The sequence below is a fragment of the Equus asinus genome, chromosome 8, assembly GCF_041296235.1.
Source record: "Equus asinus isolate D_3611 breed Donkey chromosome 8, EquAss-T2T_v2, whole genome shotgun sequence".
Classification (NCBI taxonomy): domain Eukaryota; kingdom Metazoa; phylum Chordata; class Mammalia; order Perissodactyla; family Equidae; genus Equus; species Equus asinus.
The window spans coordinates 88147218-88160328 of NC_091797.1; the positions used below are offsets into that span (position 1 = coordinate 88147218).

Consider the following 13111-nt stretch of genomic DNA (forward strand, 5'->3'; position numbering starts at 1 on the left):
CAGTCCACAAACCAAAGATTAAATAGACATCTTCTGAGCTTTTAGAAAAGGAGGGACATCGTGTGTGTTTGCTGAACGCCAGCACATGCTTTGTGCACGTGCCTCACCTCGTTTGTGCACAGGGCCAACCAGGACATGTGGCACCCCCAGCAACTGAGGTGAGACCAACGACCAGGACCCAGGGGACAGGGGCCACACAGTTACCCTCCAGCCCAGCAAGCGATTCAGTGTTGAACTCAGTTAAAGAAAGATGTCACCATGGAGGTAGGCTCCCAGGCTATGTTCTGGATCCCAACTACTCACACAAAGTCCACAACTAGGGAACTGTACACCTGAAAATGGTTGGGATGGTAAATTTTATATTACATGTATTTTATGGCGGTAACAAAAATTAGAAACAAATCCACAGCTGAGGAGGAGAGCAACTGTGCTCTGCGACAGACACGGGATCCCTAGGACATCCCCAGGCAAGAGGAAAAGTGAGCTTTCGGGGGAGAGTCTGCATTTCTGCATGAAGAGGCAAGAATAGGGTGGGGCACTCTGGTACTGACTACAGCTGTAGTGAAAAATACCCAGAGATCATAAGTGACAGAGTGTGGTGTCCACCCACAAAAACGGAAACTCCTCCGGGGCGCATTAAAAATCCAAAAGCCTGACTTCTCTGCTCGATGACGGATGTGTTTCCTGATCGGTTCAGATGCGGGCCGTCTAGAGAGCAGAGCGCCTGGAGGCAGGGAAGCCAGCAGCCCTGCAGTGAGCCCCCCTGTGCTGCTGGTGGTCTGGGCCCACCATGTATCCTTTCCAGGGCAGGAGTCAACAGGCTGAGCTTCCCTTCCCCGAAATTGACCACTAGAACTTTCCCCATCACTCCTGACACTGCCCCTGTCCTAGGAGGGCCTCCTGTACTCTGCCGAGGACTCCTCTTGGAGGACTCAGGACTCAGGGCTGACATAGGGTCCCTGACTGAAAGGACCGTGACAGAAACGCACTCAACGTAAACGTCGCTCAGAGAACACAAACACAGGAGGTGTGCTGCGTCTGTGGAGCTTGCCCTGGTTCCTGACCGTGGTGTTCTCCGTCTGCTCAGGGAGAAACAAAGGCAGCAGTGCTCTCGGTGGAGGCCCAGCACTGGCAGAACGCGGCAGCCGGGAAGGGTCCAGCCACAGGATGCCCCGCCAGCCCAGTGCTACCAGGCTGCCCAAGGGGGGCGCACCGGGGAAGAGCCCCACTCGGGGCAGCACCTGAGATGGGCAGAGACTCCTGCCGCCCTACTGTGGGCTCCCCAGCCCCCTCACAGAGTCTCTGTGTGGTTTCCTCCAGCTGGTAATAAACCTTTCGGAAAAGCTGAGAGTCTGTTCAAGACGTTCTCTATCACCTGTTGAATATGGTAAGGCACAAAGATTTAGAATCAGTTCTGTCGCTGGTCCTGGTTATGCTACAGCTGCACTAACCAAGTGACTTAAACCAGTGGCTTCCCCCTCCAGGACCTCAGGTTCAGGTCTGAGAGAAAATATCCAGATTACCAGGTCTTTTTATAAAAGACATCAACACGTTTTGCTTAAAGTGAAAGGTACAACACTTTTACTGAGACCGTGGATGTGAGGACAAAAATGAATTTTGTTGTAACCTATGGCTTCTAACTTCCTGAGGGTCATAAATGCCGTGGAAAATCTAAAAAACCCTTTTACCCCAAAAATGTCCTGACCTTACACATCTGACTGACAGTTTTAGGATTTGGTGAACACCCCCAACTTGCATGGACCTCAGATTTTAAAACTCCAGTTCTAAGCTTTTATACTTTAGTCCACATGTGCCATCAATGGAGAAGTATGAAAACCGGCAAATTCAAGCGAAAAACCTAACTCAGTTTTCCTAGAATTTAGTAAATCTTTGTGCTTTGAAACCCTGGATTGGAAATATTGACTGTTTCACCCCGGGTCATGTCACGTAAGCAGTGGCTCCTTACAGATGTAGGTGGCACTCCACCCACTCCAGCAAGGCAGCCCTGTGCAGCCCTGACCAGCCTTCCATGTGGCCGTCAGGCTCTGGGGTCCTACCCACTCCTGTGCGCAGACGAGTATGTCCCAGCCGAGCACCACAGCAGACAGAGGTTTAACACAGACACTTTAATAGGTAAGCGTATCATAATGTTACAGCGGGGCAAGGACACAAAGGGAGGGCTGCCAGCCACACTCTCCCACTCAGTATTCTTCCCCTTCTTCGGCCTCGGCTTCCACGGAGTCCACGCCCACCTCTTCGTAGTCCTTCTCCAGCGCCGCCAGGTCCTCCCGGGCCTCAGAGAACTCTCCTTCCTCCATGCCTTCCCCCACGTACCAGTGCACAAAGGCTCGCTTTGCATACATGAGATCGAACTTATGGTCCAGGCGGGCCCAGGCCTCGGCAATGGCGGTGGTGTTGCTCAGCATGCACACTGCCCGCTGCACCTTGGCCAGGTCTCCCCCAGGCACAACCGTGGGGGGCTGGTAGTTGATGCCCACCTGCCAGAGAAGGGGAAGAGAGCACTCTGTGAAGCTTCTGTCAAACCCAGAAATGGTGGCCGAATCATGGAAACAGAAGACGCACAGGTCCCCTCTGGCGACCCAGGAGAAGACTTGGTTCACCCTGCAGTCTGAGTCCTTCTTGGTGCCAGGCGAGGTGCCAGCAGAGCAGGGTGCTGGTTTCCAGACAAAGAAAACAGGGAAAGAGGAGCCCCAGAGTTGGACACCCTGGCTGGGTCCCAAGCTGCCTGAAGGGCTGTGTCCCAGTAACTGGGACATGTGATAGGTGCCCAGGTGACAGGAGTGTCTTCCTTCTGAAAAGGGACACTGCCCTGGATTCTTCATATGCTATTACCTCCACAGGCTTCAACGAGATGGGGATTAATTTGTGGCTGAAATTTTTTCCACCCCAACAGATGCACAGTACACAGCTGTGGTTGTATCACGAGGGAAGATCGTAACCCCTGCTTTCCCACCAAATGAGCCAGCCTGTGCAGAGCAGGTGACAGGTACACTGTCAGAGGTCCCAGGACTGCTGCTCCCACTGCACCAGGAGGTGGTCTATGTGTGTGCTGAGGAGGAGCAAGGGGTGACGTTCTACGGCTGGGACCAAAGGGGAGGCATTCCAGGTTTCAGATCCAACGGATGATGTGACCAGAGGTTTTGGCAGCAGCACACAGGGTGAGCTGGAATCCAGGCCAGCAAACATTGTCTGTAAGGGCAAGACACTACATAGTCTAGGCTGGGTGGGTCTGACCTGGCAGAGGAGGCATGAAAAGGCTCAGGGAAGCACAGTCCTGAGGGAAATCATCCACAGGGTTCGGTGACCCAGGAATGGACAAAGCTGGAGAGCGACATCAAGGTGTCCATCCCGTCTCCAATGGAAGGTGGGGACACACTGCGGTCTGAGGCAAACTCAGGCCAGAATCTCTAGGCTTCCCAAGAGAGAAATACAGATGTTGCCATTTTCTTCACAAAAAGATTCATGATAGTTTTTCTTTAAATCCAACACTACACAGGACATTTAAATTGGATGTAGTTTCTACACTTAGGGAATGAAGGAAGATTCAGTGACGGCAATCAGTTGATAGTAATTCCCCAGAGATCCACCTGAATTACCCAAATGCCCTGACAATGCTCACATTTCCCAGTCCAACCTACATTTCCCACACTAATTCTACCACCCAGAAAAGGCAACAAAAATCCTTCAACAAATTTTCTATTCTGTTAAAAAAACATACTCTCACCACAGATCCAGAGTGTGATGCCTCAGGAAGGAAGTTCAACAGATGCCACTGAATAAATGATCACTGTGGTCCCCTAAGTTATGACCAAGGCCGAGCTGCCAGGGAACAGGGAAACTCTGCAAAGGGGCAGCGTTGTATGGCAGGGTCTGCTGCTTGCCAACAGGGAGACCCACTCCCCATCACCAGTCCTACCTTAAATCCAGTCGGGCACCAATCCACAAACTGGATGGTGCGCTTGGTCTTGATGGTGGCAATGGCCGCGTTGACATCTTTCGGGACCACGTCGCCCCTGTACAACATGCAGCAGGCCATGTACTTGCCATGGCGAGGGTCACACTTGACCATCTGGTTGGCCGGCTCGAAGCAGGCATTGGTGATCTCGGCCACGGACAGCTGCTCATGGTAGGCCTTCTCGGCTGAGATAACCGGGGCGTAGGTGGCCAGCGGGAAGTGGATGCGGGGGTACGGGACCAGGTTGGTCTGGAATTCCGTCAAGTCCACATTCAGGGCCCCATCGAACCGCAGCGAGGCCGTGATGGAGGACACGATCTGTCCGATCAGACGATTGAGGTTGGTGTATGTGGGCCGCTCAATATCCAGGTTGCGCCGACATATGTCGTAGATGGCTTCGTTGTCCACCATGAAGGCACAATCAGAATGTTCCAGGGTCGTGTGAGTGGTCAGGATGGAGTTGTAGGGCTCCACCACAGCCGTGGAAACCTGAGGGGCTGGGTAAATGGCAAATTCGAGCTTGGACTTCTTGCCATAGTCCACGGAGAGCCGCTCCATGAGCAGAGACGCAAACCCAGAGCCGGTGCCGCCCCCGAAGCTGTGGAAGATGAGGAAGCCCTGCAGCCCCGTGCACAGATCCGCCTGAGGGAAAGCAGAGGATGTGAGCCAGCGCCCAGGAGAAGCCACACCACCAACCTCCAACCCGCCACGGTCACTTCTCTTCACATGCGAGATCACACGATTCACACCTCCACAGTGAACACGCATCACACTTAGAGGCAAAGCAGAGCAGACGGGAAAGCTGCATGGATGCACCACAGCCACACTGCAGAGTAAGACTGTGGATTCATGACTCCGACCTCGGTTTTCCCAAAATGTCCTCCCGGTCACAATCCAAGGCCTACCCTCCCGTCCAGGACAAGGTCCACAGGAAGCCTTGTCAGAGCTCTTCTTACCAGTTTGCGGATCCGGTCCAGGACCAGGTCGACGATCTCCTTGCCGATGGTGTAATGGCCTCTGGCGTAATTATTGGCCGCGTCTTCCTTCCCGGTGATCAGCTGCTCCGGGTGGAAGAGCTGCCTGTAGGTCCCTGTGCGCACTTCATCTGCAAAGAGGACACAGGGGCCGCGAGTCTTTAAGGTCTATTGTTAACTCACCAGAGTGGGCAGATTCGGGGGCCGTTCCATTCTCCTAAGTACACGCTGTTCCTTGTAGGTCAGCAGCATCAGTGCCTCACAGGGAACGTCTCTAATGCACAGACCACAACCGCACCCTACGGCTCCAGGAGAGAAGGGTCAACTCATGGCACCAATGTCAGTGTGACTGCTTCCCAAAGAAGGGAGTAGAGCCCCACCCGCACAGGCCGTTCTACAAGTGCGTGTTTTCATACCCCAGCACAGCCAAGGGCACAATTTAAAAATCCCTTACACACTAGACAGTCCCCAGCATGGCTTTTGCTGCGCTATGTGGCCTGGGTCTCACAGACTTTAGGGTGACATTCTGTCATCCCCTGGGTGGCCACTGAAAGGGGCTCTCTTTGCAGCTCTCCTTGGAAACTGCCTCAGATCTGGAGGAACCCAACGAATGTTCTATACTTATCTATGCCTAAGATGCAGGTCAAGACTCCTGCACCAGCCTGAGAGAGTACACAGCATTAAGGAGGGACCAGTGCCCGGGCACCCTGCAGACAGGATCTACACAACCATCTGACCAGGGCAGAGGTGGCCACGAGTGGATCTATCACCAGCCCATCTTCCTGCTGGCCAACCTTACAGGAGATTTTCCTAATTAGGAGCCTGAGTCCCACAGACACTTCAAGCACTAACCCTCCAGTTTCTCCCCTAACGTGGCTACGGGCTTACACTTGTACATCCGTCCTTTCTCAGAGGGATTCTAAGGAGCTCATGTGGGGCTTTGGCTAGGCTCTCCTACCCTCCCAAGACAGCCATCTGAGTGCCCGAGAACCTACCGACCACGGTGGGCTCCAGGTCCACAAACACTGCTCTGGGCACATGCTTGCCAGCCCCAGTCTCGCTGAAGAACGTGTTGAACGAGTCATCCCCACCGCCGATGGTTTTGTCACTTGGCATCTGACCATCAGGCTGAATTCCATGTTCAAGGCAGTACAATTCCCAGCAGGCATTGCCGATCTGGACCCCCGCCTGCCCCACGTGGATAGAGATGCACTCGCGCTGGAAACCAGAAAATAAACATGAGACCCTAGTCTTCAAGGCAATTGTCACTCTATGGCATGCAGAACATACGTATGTACTTCAGGGCATCTAAGGCTTTCTCAAACCTTATTTCCCACAGGGCTTATGTGACCATTTTTATGTGAAACCGACATGCTCTAAACCACCCTAGCTACAAAGCATCACAGTTAGCCCCAGAACCTAAGTGTTTGCTACTATACAAAACTTAGGTTATTTTAAGACGGAGACCACATAATGTCAACAGCAAACTCCACTTTATGGCTAGTCACATAATTCTCTGAAGCATATAGAGTTTTTGACTGTGTCCTGACCAAGGAATAAGGTAAAAGGTGATGGAGTCAGGGAAGGAAAAGTGGACTAGGACATGGGTCACCATAGCCCAAGCACTGTGGTCACTGTGTGTGTCTCCCACTAGGTCTATCCTCTGTTGCTCTCCATCCAGCTCTGGGCTCCCAGGGGCTGACCCATGTGGACTGCATCAAAGGGCTGCCCTGCCCTCTGGCTTCCAGTTGCTTTGGCCAGTGTCAGGCAGCAGCAAGAGAGGGGGAGGTCAGAAGAAAGTGCGGGCAGGGTGCTCCCTCTCTGCCCGACTGCCATGGGTTGCTGGAGTCCCCTTACCAAGGCCACAACTCTCAGCAGTCAGTGCTCCTCATGAAGTTACCCTGTCAACTTCCAGTGACCACTCCCTCCCCTCACCGCTTCAAGCCTAGGTGATGGCTCCCATGATACCAGACCTGATATCGGTTTCCCTACATTAACCCCAGCATATATGGGGTTAAAACCGAAGCACTCATTCCCTGCTTACTCCCTGGCTTCCTGGATCCAGAATCCACTATCAGCCATGGAGACAAATGGCCAAGGACAGCCACCTGGATTCCATATCATCTCCTCCTCTCTACAAGCAGTCTCAAGGCAAAACACAGGCTGGTGGAAAAGCTCCCACCAACAAGGCCATATGCTCCCCCCTCCCCTACCTAACGACCTAAATAAAAACTCTTCCTTTTAGCTTTTCAGGGAGTTTGGGATTTCAGCGTTAGCTGCCCCTTCTCCTTGCTCAGGGCTGTGCAATAATAAAATTCCTACTTTTTCCACTACACTTGGTGTCAGAGATTGGCTTGCTATACAATGGGTGAGCAAACTCACCTCAGGTTCAATATCACTCAGACATCTCAAATGCTGGGATGCTGCACTGCCCTTTGGTGTTTTCCTGAAATTCTGCCCATTCCTTTATGAATAGTTCCTTTCTAAAGATTCTCCACAAAGTACCTATTTCTGAAAGTCCCACCTCTTTCCTGCTGTGAACCTTAGTGTACGGGCACTAACCACTTGCTCAGCTGTAGACGCATCATCCTTATAATACAGAGAAACTCAAATGAAATTCGAGGTATCCCGCCCACCCTAAATTCTAATACCCAACCCCAAGAACTTGAAGTCCTGTTGTCTTCTATACAAGCACCAAATCTCAGAGTCGTCAGGGCATCAAAGATCGACATAATCCAGCAATCCCTCCACAGCATCCCAGAAGGAAGCACTGAGTTCCAGAAAGAACCTCTCCAGTGACGAGGAACTCACTCCTCCAGAGGAAAAATTCATCAACACTCTGGGAAGTGCTTTGGAATCCAGCCAACCACACCATTTTCAAATCCATATTACTCGTTTTGCCTCACTTAAATCCAGACACCCTGTATGTCACAGGATGTGTTTCCCAGGAGGCCTGACGTGGCATTCCACTCCCTCAGCCCCCGGATGATCAGTCAGCTCTGTGACCTGGGAAATCTCCAATTTCTTCATTTACAAAAAGGGGGCTGGGGAGCTAAGGGGTCTGAAGGCCGGTTCCATCTGACGATCTAACCAAGACACTAACCAAAGCGGTCAGGAAACTCATCCCTAGCTTTCAACAGAAAGCCTTAATTATAAATTCATCACCAACCTCACCTGGATCATTAAAGTTTACATTTCTTTACTCAGCTGTATCTCCTCTCTGGAAAAATTATTTAAACTTTCTCTGATCTTTTCAAACTCACACCAACTCCTCTCTTCATAGTCTTGGAAGGTGACCTTGTTCCCTTCCTACCCAGAAGATTCACCTTCCTGCCACCCAATGTGCAAACAGACCCTCTGCTCTCCTCCTTCCTTTACAGGGAAGCTGTGCTCCCTCCTGGGACCGACCCCTTGTTTCCCGTGATCCCCGACCCAGCAACGGTCCTCACAGTGATCACAGCACAGTTCCCAGGTGCTGGGGGTACACAGACCTCTCCAGGGAGCACGGAGATACAAGCATTTCATAGCAGGACTAGGAGATCCCCAGTCCTTTCACCGTGCTGACATTTGCACCAATGGTGCCCAATCAAAGGTGGACACAAGTGCTGGCACCTGAGCCCAAATCAAAGTAGCAGCACCAGACTGCACCAGTGGTCACTGGATTCCTCACCCTATGCGCTGAGTAAAAAGAAAAGAAAAAGCCAGTTTCACTTAAGAATGTCCTTGATCAAGCAAAAAAGATGATTAATTGTATTAAATCTCCACCCTGGAGAACTGGGACAGAACGGAGAGCAGAGACGCAGCACCCGTGCACACGCTGAGACACGCGGTCTCAGGAAGCAGCACTAGGGCAGTTGTTGGAGTCGCCAGCTGAACTAGCTGGGTTTTACGTGAAAGAACTGACCGCCTTGTCGATTCAGGCTTCCATGTGCGTCATCTGCGTTAACGCGTTGCTTGAAAGTATTTGTGAATCGTCTCCGTCTGAATTTCTAGAGTGACCCACACCCACAGACACGACCCACAAACACCGGCCCTGGGGTCCTCGGGAACGCTCCGCCGTGAAGGGAGGCCCCGGGACCGCCCCCAACCTGCGGGACCCCACGCGCTCGTCCTCTCGGAGCCGAGTCCAGGCCGGGCAACAACCCGCGGCCGCCGTGGCCGCTGACCACCGATTTCCAGAGCCAGCCGCACCGCGACCCCTTCCCCGGACCCCCCACGCCGGGGTCCCACTGCCCCCGCCGCCACCGGAGATGGAGCCCGTTCCGGGCCCAGGCCTCGCGGCCCGCGCCGGCACTCAGCTCCCCGCAGCCCGGGCCTCCCCGATCTCCGCCCCTCCCCGCCGACGCCCGCGGGCCGGGGTCCCCCGTCTTCCCGCCTGGGCGTCCACGGGGCCACAGCGCCCGGGCCCCCAGAGCCAGCGCCCCCGGCGCCCCTCTCAGGCCAGGCCTCACCATGGCGAGCTCCTAGCCGCCGCCGCCGCTCCTCGACGTCAACTGCGCCTCCTCGACGTCAACCGCCCCTCGACGTCAACCGCCGCCGCTGAGCGTGCTCCCCAGAGCCGCCGCCCCGCGGCCATTGGTCCAGAGCGCCTGAGGGCGGGCTGACGCCCGGACTCCCACTTTCCATTGGCTGTTGCTCGACGTGCGACGTGAGGTGCTTTCTGATTGGATGCCGGTTTGGCGGGAAGGTTGAGGGTCACCGAAGGTGGAGGGAGGGTCGGGCGTTGCAGGGCGTCCTGGGACCTTAGTTTGGAGCAGCCACAGCGCCCCCTGGGGGGCGCACAGGACGTTACCGATCCCGTAACGCCCCCCCAACCTTGTGCTGCCATCCCATCGCCTGGTACCCCAGGCCTGCTCGCCTCCCCACTCCTTACTGGGGTCTGTGTGAACATGCCTGCCCATCATCTACCCAAAGTCTGCCCGCTCTTTCTTGTCCACCCCTCTCCTGGTGCTGGAGAGCCTTTCCCATCCAGCGCCCAGGAACCGGGAGGGATTTGATCACTTCTTTAAGGAGGAGTGGGATTCTCATTAAGGGGACGGGGAGGGTACGCTGCAGCCCTCCCACCCCCAAGAGCTGGGTTGGGGCACAGTGTCCCTTTTGGAGGACTTTGGAACGGTCACCGATTCCTCCATTCCATAAAGGGGGACTGAACTTTCTTTGGGATCCAATGTGTATATACTTCCGGGAAAAGCAGGAGAGGAGGAAGCCAGGCGGACCCCAGCTCAGCACCGGAACGCAGCACTCGGTTCTGGCGACTCCTTAGTGGAAGTTCAAGGAGACACTTAGCTTCTCCTCCTTAGAGGAGAGTGGGGACCCGACCCCTGCACTGGGACACACCAGATGGGCCTTGGCGAGCCTCTGAACGGTGCCATCAGGTCTGCTGGTAGAAAGACGGCTTTGGCAGTAGGCAGGAGGGTTGGAGGGAGGTCGGCAGAGAGCCAGGGAAACCAGGAGAAACCCTCCCTGCTGCTTCTCCCTGGGAGCGGATCCTTCTGTCTCAGTCAGCTTGGGCTGCCATAGCGAAATACCACAGACCGGGTGGCTTAAACACCAGAAGTTTATTTTCTGTTGGGACAGAGACAACAAAATGGAGTCACGTGTGTCAAGGCTTCTAAAATGGAGCTGGGAGGCCGTTAAGGAAATGGGGCTCATGCATGCAGACCACGTCACTATCCAGAGGGAATGTAACTTTTGCACTGTGCTTCTCTGTTGTCATCTTGACCTTCTCTCAAGAAATGTGCTTACTCCCATAGATCTAAATTTCTGACCTACATCATTTTCCTTCTCTGAACTTCTTTTAACGTGACTTGTAAGGCAGGTCTGCTGGAGACCAAATTCAGTTTTTGTTTATCTTAGAAAGTCTTTATTTCTCCTTCAGTTTTGAAGGAGAAATTTGATGGATACAGAATTCTACGTTGGTGGGGTTTTTTTTCTTTCAACACTTCAAATATTTTGTTACAGGCTTGTGATTACTACCGGCCCTGATATCGGTTCCCCTACAGTGAACCCAGCGTATATGGGGTTAAAACCAAAAGCACACATGCCCAGTTCCCTGGGTCTTTAGTTACACTCATATCTAAATATCTGTTTCTTTAACCTCTGACTCCCTGAGCTTTACAACCAAATAGAAGTTACAAATTGCTAAAGCCCAGGTGGCCTCAAGCTGGGCTCACACTACAGTTTTGGCTCATCACGGGTCCTTGAAGCCTACTACAGGGAAACTGACGTCCAGAGAACATCAGAAAGCTGAGGCTTCCCAGACCTCAACTCCTCGGCTTCCTGGCACCAGAATCCACCACCCATCACAAAGACAGACAACCAAGGACGCCCGCCTGCAGTTCCCTTATCTTACCAACCCCCCTCCCCACATTCCTCACAAACCTTTAAAACCCTTCACCCGTTTCTGAATGGGGAGCTAGCAGTTCTTAAGGCACTAGCTGTTGCTTTGCTCCCTCTGCCTGGCAAAGAAAGAAAAGCTGTCTTTCCTTTCACCCAAGACTTTGTTGTTATTGCTTGCACTGGCACTGGGTTTAGAGACCGAAACTTTTTGTTACAAACTTGGCGACCCAGAGGGGACCTGTGGGTGGTCCCTACAGAGACTCCTTTGGCTTGATCGGACGCTCCCGAGTCACGCTCCGTGCCTGCCCCAATTGGGGAAGTGGAAGGTTGGAGAAAGACTCAGGGAGGCCAGACCACCGAGCACCGGTGCTTGATTGGCTGGACTTCACCCCAGGTTGAATCCAGGTCTGCTCCCTTGGTCAGACTCTGCAGAGTGCCTGGGATGGTCAGAGAGATTGCTCCAGCAGCTGCCAAAGCCCATTTTGCTTCGGGAGCATTCCCTCCTTCCTCTTCCCCTTGGAGGCCCTTTGGACCTCTGGTTACCAGGGGAACTATCTTGGGAAAAAGGAAAGCAGCAAAAAGAGGAGTCATGATGCCCTGGCCAGATTTGCTAAATCCCCTGGTATGCACACCGAGGTCCTTTGTCCTTGCTCATTTGGGAAGATCTGCGGGGGAGATCTTCATTTGTTGGGTGCTGCCGAGTGTAGGACATGGACTGATCTGGGACTGGAAGCGTTTTGCTTTTGGTTTGGTTTTGGTTTTGGTTTCTTTGTTCTGGCCTCCATCTGCTGGCTGAGGGTTTTTGGGAAAGTGCGCTCGTTTGGTCTTTGGTTGTTGTCTGTCTGTTTGTCCTTTTAAAAGTGTTAACATGGGAGGTACCACATCTATTCTGCCTACCCACAATGACCAAAAAACAAATGATATTTTATTGTAACACCACCTGGCTGATGTATGTTTTGGAAAGTGGGGAATGATGGCTATTGAATGGAACTTTGAATTGTGACACTATCTTGCAGTTGGAGTTGTTTTGTGAGAGAAAATGGGATGAGATTCTGTACGTGCAGGCTTTTATGCAGTTACATAATCAGGAAGGTGACCAGCCAGGGACCAAGCTGATGGTCCAAAGAAAAGCCAAGCCTCCAGTAATTAAAGATGCTCAGACACTGGAAGAAAAACCTAATGAAGACATGGCTGCCCTGACGGTGTTGAATCCTTTTAATCCTAATTTCAATGTGACTCAGCAACTGATGGCAAATGCCCCAGACATTAGAAGGGAGCTCAGTAATGTTGAAGGGGCCATAGCCATGAGTTCTGGTCAATTGGTGGAAGTTGCATTCGAAGTTTATAATGCTTGAGAGGAGCCAAAAGCTAAGCCAGTCAAGGTGCTTTACACGGCTCCCCAAGATGGGACAAACAGGAAAGGGAATCTGAGACTCAGGGGAGAAAGAGGCCTGGGATTCCTTGCCATGCTGGTGGCTCCCATTCCAATGGTCCCCCACAAGCCCTGGGTACCAGTGACAGTGGGGACACAATTGGTTGACTTTCTAGTGGATACTGGTGCCACTTATTCAGTGTTAAACTGCAAATTGACATCAGTAAGTAATTCCCCAGTTGCTATTGTTGAAGTCAATGGCAAAACTCAACACAGACCCATGCTACAACTTTTGGAATGCAACCAAACCATTCAGTTTTAGGAAAACCAAAGCTGAAACATAACTCTTTATATATACCAGATTGTCTCAGTTCCCCACTTTGGGCCAGATTTGCTTTGTAAACTGAATACTCAGATAACTTTCTCACCCAAGAAAAAGCAGCTCCACCT

General features: G+C 52.6%; 2 protein-coding genes across 2 annotated transcripts in view; one reads left to right on the forward strand and one right to left on the reverse strand.

Moving 5' to 3' along the window:
• Positions 1-1348, forward strand: part of LOC106841685 (mitotic-spindle organizing protein 2B-like) — a 95170-nt gene extending 93822 nt beyond the window's left edge. Inside the window, exon 3 of the mRNA XM_070516279.1 lies at positions 1088-1348. Within this exon, the coding sequence (XP_070372380.1) occupies positions 1088-1245 (158 nt within the window). The 3' untranslated portion in view covers positions 1246-1348. The remainder of the gene's footprint in view (positions 1-1087) is intronic.
• A 766-nt stretch (positions 1349-2114) lies between these two features.
• LOC106844743 (tubulin alpha-3 chain) lies at positions 2115-10515 on the reverse strand. Its single transcript, XM_014862387.3, has 5 exons — positions 9402-10515; positions 5946-6168; positions 4933-5081; positions 3938-4618; positions 2115-2498 (listed from the first exon to the last, which is right to left on the reverse strand). The coding sequence occupies exons 1-5, from the start codon at positions 9402-9404 to the stop codon at positions 2202-2204; spliced, it is 1353 nt and encodes a 450-aa protein (XP_014717873.2). The 5' UTR covers positions 9405-10515; the 3' UTR covers positions 2115-2201.
• Positions 10516-13111: the final 2596 nt, after the last annotated feature.

What these genes read in the sequence shown, in the direction of transcription:
- LOC106844743 (XM_014862387.3), bottom strand. An exon ending in CCTGGAGCCCACCGTGGTCG is followed by an intron (nt 5,082 to 5,945) that starts GTAGGTTCTCGG and finishes TCCTCTTTGCAG; the next exon opens with ATGAAGTGCGCACAGGGACC. An exon ending in TGGACCGGATCCGCAAACTG is followed by an intron (nt 4,619 to 4,932) that starts GTAAGAAGAGCT and finishes GCTTTCCCTCAG; the next exon opens with GCGGATCTGTGCACGGGGCT.